The sequence below is a fragment of the Durio zibethinus genome, chromosome 10 (genome assembly GCF_047325235.1).
Source record: "Durio zibethinus cultivar Kanyao isolate XHJ-2024 chromosome 10, ASM4732523v1, whole genome shotgun sequence".
NCBI classification, from domain to species: domain Eukaryota; kingdom Viridiplantae; phylum Streptophyta; class Magnoliopsida; order Malvales; family Malvaceae; genus Durio; species Durio zibethinus.
Window position 1 is genome coordinate 24,066,017 of NC_143171.1, and position 7,299 is coordinate 24,073,315.

General features: G+C 28.8%; 1 protein-coding gene across 1 annotated transcript; it reads left to right on the top strand.

The window, feature by feature from the left end:
- The first annotated feature begins 885 nt into the window (after positions 1-885).
- Positions 886-3,817, top strand: LOC111292831 (aquaporin NIP2-1-like). The gene is made up of 5 exons (XM_022885430.2): positions 886-1,083; positions 1,215-1,439; positions 2,800-2,994; positions 3,224-3,285; positions 3,562-3,817. The coding sequence occupies exons 1-5, from the start codon at positions 958-960 to the stop codon at positions 3,815-3,817; spliced, it is 864 nt and encodes a 287-aa protein (XP_022741165.1). The 5' UTR covers positions 886-957.
- Positions 3,818-7,299: the final 3,482 nt, after the last annotated feature.

The following is a 7,299-nucleotide window of genomic DNA, read 5'->3' on the forward strand; positions in this document are numbered from 1 at the left end:
GTCTAAATAAAAATAGTAAAGGGTTGGAAATAAGTCATATAGAATCAATTGATTTATTGTAAAATCCCTCTACTCTACCCAACTTTTTTTTTTTTTTTGTCAATATGATAGAAGGATCAAATGGTATAGTTTTTTTGTTGGTAGCTTGGAGGATTACAGACATGAATATTGCTTTCCAATTGGCCGTTTTTGCATTAATTGCTACTTCATCAATCTTACTTATTCGTGTACCTATTGTATTTGCTTCTTCGCATGGTTGGTTGAGTAACAAATTAATATTGTATTTTTTTATACATCTTTACGGTTTGCATTAGTTTTTCTAGTGGATATCCTTAATTCTTTTATTTCTTGAATCTATCCATTCTGGATCCAAAAATGACCCCTCCCATGAATTTTTAAATTTTCAAACACATTCAAATTCAATAAACTAACATAGAAGTATAACTTGCCAAAATGAAAATTAAAAAAAAAAAATTAGAGGGGGGTCAAGTAAACTTTTGTAATCTGTAACTTGAATGAAATAAATAAAATTTGAATGATAACTGAAAAGAAAATAATAAAATAGAAATCATAACCAAAAATACAATTATAAAAAATTATAAATTATTAAATTAATAAATTATTATTATTATTATTATTATTATTATTATTATTATTATTATTATTAGACTTTTCTCTCTACAAAAAAAGTTGCAATCTAAAAATAATGGAAGTAATTGAAAGTATTAAAATTTAAATTTCAAACTCATTATATGTCAATTTTTAAAGATAACTCTATGAATTAATTGAATTAAGTTCTAAAGTTATATAATGCTTTTAACCCAACAAGGAGGTTTGATATCATTGGCCACAAAAATTATAAAAGAATGCAATCTGAGCATTGAGATTGAATTCGTATTTCTCTTGAATTAACCTCACTCTCTCCCTTCCATCCGTCAATTTCTCAGTCCTTGAACAATGGCTACAATACATCATCAAAATAAGCTCGCCCCATTCGATCAAAATCCAACACGCCAAAAGCCTGGCATTAGTTTTGTTTGCAAATCATTTCAACAGCATTACCCTCCTGATTTTCCAAGAAAGGTAAAAACAGTCTTTCATGTATCTCAACTTCCAACCCTGTCAAAACAACATCTTACATAAAACTATAGCTTTTCCTTTTGTATAAACAACTTTTATTGTCTGATAAAATTTTATATGTACATATGTAACAGGTGTTTGCAGAGATCATAGCAACCTACTTGCTAGTGTTTGTGACATGTGGATCAGCTGCCATTAGTTCCATTGATGAAAACAAAATCTCAAGGCTTGGAGCTTCAATTGCTGGTGGGCTTATTGTAACGGGAATGATCTATGCAGTTGGCCATGTCTCTGGTGCACACATGAACCCAGCTGTTACTCTAGCCTTTGCAGCGGCCAGACATTTTCCATGGAAACAGGTACATGTTTTTCTTTTTAGTTCCTGAAATCACCTTGTTTTTCCTTAGGAAACTATGAAAATAAATAATATTAAGCAAAAAAAAATAGTAGAGTCTGATCCAATGATCTTGATCTTCAATTTTTTTTCAGTTATTTACTTTGTTGATGATTTCTTATTCTTTTGGCAAAGGTTCATTACTAGAAAATTGACTTTTATCAATGGAATTTTTTATCAATAATGTCATGTTTTCCATTGATAATAACATTACTAATAAAATTTATAGACGAAAATTTTTAAAAATGATAGACAAATCAATAATATGTTATTAGGTTTCACCTCTATGTCAAGTTGACATATCAAATTGAGAAGTGGGGTCGAGCCCAGATTTCAGTTTGGACCATTGAAACCATTTTAGCTTTGACATTGAAATTAATTTTTGCGTTCAAAATTTTATTTTAATTTAAACACAGTGTTAAACAAAAAAAATATATAGTTTTTCATTTTAAATGTCTAGTTTTCTAACTCAAATCAAAAAATTCTTCAAAAAATATTTTTATAATAAAAAAATACAATTGAGATAAAAATATTATTTTATAATCTTTAAATTTCTAATATTTTATTATTATATACTTTAAATATTTCAATTACTAATAGCATTTTTTTTACCATCATATCAAACATTTAAAATTTTTAATCTCACTTTTTTAATCATATTTTTAAATACACTTTTTTAATTCAAAACTTTTTTAACTGCAGCAACAATGCTTAACTAACACTTTCATAGTTTTGAACTCAAATAAAAGCTTCACTTAACCACAATTAGTACATATGCATGAATAATGGAATAATTCATGGCCAAATAAACTATATTCAACATTTATTTTTAATGCACTAAAATTAAATACTCAACTAACCACATGATTGAATATATATATATATATATCCATATTGAAATATATATAGAATTATTCGAATTTATTTTTATATGCTCATTTCAGAAATATTAAAAGACTCTGGTTGGTGGTCCATACTTATCTTTTGAGTAGCATACGTATATGTTAAATTAAAAAAAATAATGCAAATTGTAATGGTGAATACTCCGTTTCTCAAAAAAAAATGCACTAAAACAATGAAAAATAGAATAAAATGAAAGAAATTGGACGAATAATAATATATTATGAATGCATGTTCTTTCATCACTTTCAAACTTTATTTTTCTTTATTAAACGGTATTAGAAAATGCAACTTGCATGAAGGTCAAAAGATTGTATGAGTTAAACAATTGTGAAGACAGTAACATTTATGGTTAATTATATTCAAATTGCAATAATTTTTAAGAACAAATAAATCAGACCTTGTGCAGTTTTAATTTCTTGCAGGTCCCATTCTATGCTGCAGGTCAACTAATAGGAGCAATCTCTGCATCATTCACACTTCGTGTATTATTGCATCCAATAAAACATATTGGCACCACATCACCTTCGGGGTCAGATTTTCAAGCTCTAGTCATGGAAATAGTTGTCACATTTTCAATGATGTTTATCGCTTCAGCTGTGGCAACTGATACTAAAGCTGTAAGAATCACCTTAAAGGATTATTGATATTTTAACTCATAACTTTTTATCATCAAAAAATGAATTAATCGATTGAATTAATCAATCATTGATACACATATTTTATGTCACAACACACTTATATTGTGCTTATATGGTAGAATGGTGCATGGCATTTTCCTCTCAAAATTTTGTCCTTTTGGAGGTATAATTAGATCTTTCCAGTTTTTATATGTTTCCATATTGACAGGTAGGAGAGCTAGCAGGCATAGCTGTTGGTTCTGCTGTTTGCATAACTTCAATCTTGGCTGGGTAAGCAACTTTAGATATCTTCATTTATGAGTCAACTCTTCCAATTCCTTTTTCGTTGTTGACATTATATGCCCAATTAACCTTACATTAATGGACAGATTCATTTGTCCAAATTGTTTCTTGAAGATTCTCTTGATATTGATTCTTCAAGAAAAACCAGCATCTAGGCCACAATATATGTACACAAGCACACATACAAAAAAAAAATGTAATGCCAATTACAAGTCGCCTAAGCATGTATATATATATATATATATATATATATATATATTTCAGACCAATATCAGGTGGATCAATGAACCCAGCAAGGACCATAGGACCAGCACTTGCTAGTGCTCAGTACAAGGGAATTTGGGTGTATATGGTTGGACCAGTGATAGGAACCTTGACGGGGGCATGGTCTTACAATCTGATCCGAATGACAGACAGGCCCGTGCATGCAATCTCTCCGCGTTCAGTTTCATTCCAACTTCGTCAAATAAGGAGCCAAGATGGAGAGGTTCCAAACAAAGAACCTTTTAATGATCTTTGAATTATCGATCCATTGCTCAATTTCAAGGGCAAGGCAATCCTCACACCCTTTTTATCTCTACCCTGAAAACTAAATTACGGACATATCTTGAAAAAATGTTCTTGTATTATAACTGTAATACATATATAGTTGCACGTAATAGTATATAGAAGTAGGATTGGAATATACAATTATGCTGAAGAAAGAAGAAAAGCCTGCTGCTGCTATTGCAACATGAAACCAAATTCCCTTTATGCCAAAATGCACTTTGGAAAAAAAAATAAAAGAAAGAAAGAAAGAAAGCATAAACAAAGAATCAAAAAATCTGTTAGAGATTTTCAAAATAAAATATGAAAAATAATCCCACATTGAAAAAGAAAAAATAAAGACAAATAGATAAATATGTTCAAAACAAAGAGATAGTTTATTCAAAATGAAGAATTTCAATTGTTCAAAAACAGACAGTTTTTGTCTATTCAAAATAAACATTCATATTTGTAGAAAATTACATTTATCTGTTTTAAAAGACTTATTTGGTTTTTTGAAAAAAACACAGAAACAATTCTTGGAACTCTCCCTCTTTCTTCAAACTCCAAACTTCTCTTATATAAGTTTTGCTACAAAGAACCTTTATAAAAGTTCAATGATTTTATGATACGCTAGTGATTGCTCAATGGACTAATTTCATCAATGCAAAATGTAGTCAGACACTGGGCTTCATTGTATCCTAAAAGTTTATTGCATGCAACCCTTTTGCATACCTACTAAGTAAATAATATGGTGAGAGCAAATAAAACCTTAAGGAAAGTGGCATTGTTACAAACTTTGAAGTCTTTCCTTAAAATTTCAGATTTACCAAAAGTAATAATTCCAATTTTTCAATGTTACTCTAACAATCTTAAGGTTTTATTCGGTTCAACAATGGCTATTGAAGCAATACTCAGGGAATTGGCTTCTAGTTTTGTTAAATTGAATCGTTTTTATGGTGGCAATCTTCAAAAATGGTAGAAAAATATGCATTTCCTGCCTTAAACCTTGTATGTTGTATATGTTTTGACTACTTCTAGGCCAAAAGAAAATGAAATAGAAGAATCTATTGTTACAACAAGAGAGAGGTAAAAATGGGATAATGCAGACTACATGTGTAAAGGCCATAATCTGAACGGTCTACCTAACAACTTGTTTGATACATACCAAAACAAAGCTACTGCAAAGGAGTTATGGGATAAATTGGAGACCAGATATATGACTGAGGATGCAACAAGTAAAAAATTTCTCATTAGTCATTTCAATAATTATCATATGTTTAATGAATATTCTGTGTTTAAACAACTGCATGAAATTAAAAGAATGCTTAATCAGTTTAAACAATATAATGTGAGTATGGATGAAACAATTATTATGTCCTTTATAATAGACAAACTTCCTCCATCACAGAAGGACTTTAAAAAAAGTTTGAAACATAAAAAAGAGAAAATCACTCTTGAGGCTTTGGCTAATCATCTTCAAATTAAAAAGGAATACAGAAAGTAAGAATAGAATTGCAATTCTAGTGATGCCAAAGTTCATGTTTTGGAGGAAGGACAGACTACAAAGCTTGACAAAAAAAATTCAAGTTTAAGTAGATTACTAATGGGCCTAAATTCAAGAAGAATAAAAAAGGCTTATGTTACCATTGTGATAAGTTAGGACATTTCAAAAAAGAATATCGATTGCTATAAAAAAAATAATTTCTTAAAAGGGGATACTTTTGAAAATTTTGTTGCCATGATTTCCAAGATCAACATGCTTGAAAATGATGAATCTTAGTGGTTGATTCTAGGGCAACAAAACATATATACAAGGACAAAAGCATGTTCACAACATTCAAAACAAGTGAATATGGCAATGTCCTCTACATATGAAATTCTTTTATAGCAATAATCAAAGGCAAAGGGACTGTTAACCTTGAATTCACTTCTAAAAAAAATTTTAACTTTGAATGATGTTTATTATGTATTAGAAGTTAGGAAGAACTTAGTTTCCAGAAGTCTATTGAACAAGTTTGATTTTAAACTTGTATTTGAGTTAGATAAATTTACTTTGTCTAAGGGAGAAATTTTTATTGGAAAAGGGTATATGTATGAGGGAATATTCAAACTCAATATTATTAATAAAAATAAGAATGATGTTTCTGCTTACATGGTTGAATCTTTATATTTATGGCATTATAGATTAGGTCATTTAAATTATAGAAAATTGCATAATATGACTAAGCTTCTGTTAATTCCTGAATTTAGCCAAGATATTAATAAATGTAATATATGCATGTTGACTAAGATTACCATAAATCTTTTTCCTAAGGCCAAAGAAATACAAAGTTACTTGAATTAATTTACAGTGATGTTTGAGATATGCATAGCACCCCTACATTATCTGAAAAAAAATATTTTGTCACATTTATAAAATATTTTACTAGATATTGTTATGTTTATCTATTATATTCCAAAAATGAAGTACTTCATAAGTTTAAAATATATAAATTTAAAGTTAAACTTCAGTGTGAATCTTTTATCAAGTGCTTAAGGTTGGATAAAGGTAGAGAACATTATAATCCAAGTTACTTTGAATTATCCGCCAAGTTATTGTTCTTTATACACCATAATAAAATGATGTAGCTAAAAGGAAAAATAAGGTCTTAACAGAAATGATAAATGCAATGTTATTATATTCTCGTCTTGGACAAGGATTTTGGAGTGAAGCTTTATTAACAACTTGTCATATACTAAATAGAATTCCTAACAAAGAAATAAAAATAACCTCATATGAGCAATGGAGAAAAAAAAAACAAATCTTAATTATTTAAAGGTTTGGGGATATAAAGCTGTAATTAAAATTTCAAAACAAAAGGAAAAAGTTGGATAAAAGAGGAATAGAATACATATTTATAGAATATGCACAAAATAGTAAGGCATATAGGTTCATAGTTATTAAACCAAATAATTCAATTTCAATTAACACTGTTATTGAATCAAGAGATGCAATTTTTGATGAAAATATATTTAAATCTATTTCAAGACAACTAGAAGCAATTCATCCTACAAGTGGAAATGAAATTCCAAATCCATTGGAACAAACTAAAATTAGTGATTAATCTTGTCAAGAAATAAGGACAAGCAAAAATGTTTGAAAGGCAAAAGATTTTGGACCAGATTTCTTTATGTTTCTTGTGGAAGGGACTAGTGAAAGCATAAATAATAAAATTTCTTATTATTTTAATGTTGAGTCTGATCTTATTACATATGAAAAGACAATGAAGTCTCAAGATTCTTCATTTTGGAGAAAAGCAATAAATGATAAAATGGACTCAATAATGGGAAATAACAATTGGATTTTGGTTGACCTTCCACCAAGTTCTAATCCAATAGGCTGTAAATGAATTTTCAAAAAGAAAATGAACGTGGATGGAACCACAGATAAATTTAAAGCAAGGTTGGTAGCTAAGGGCTTTACACAAAAGCAAA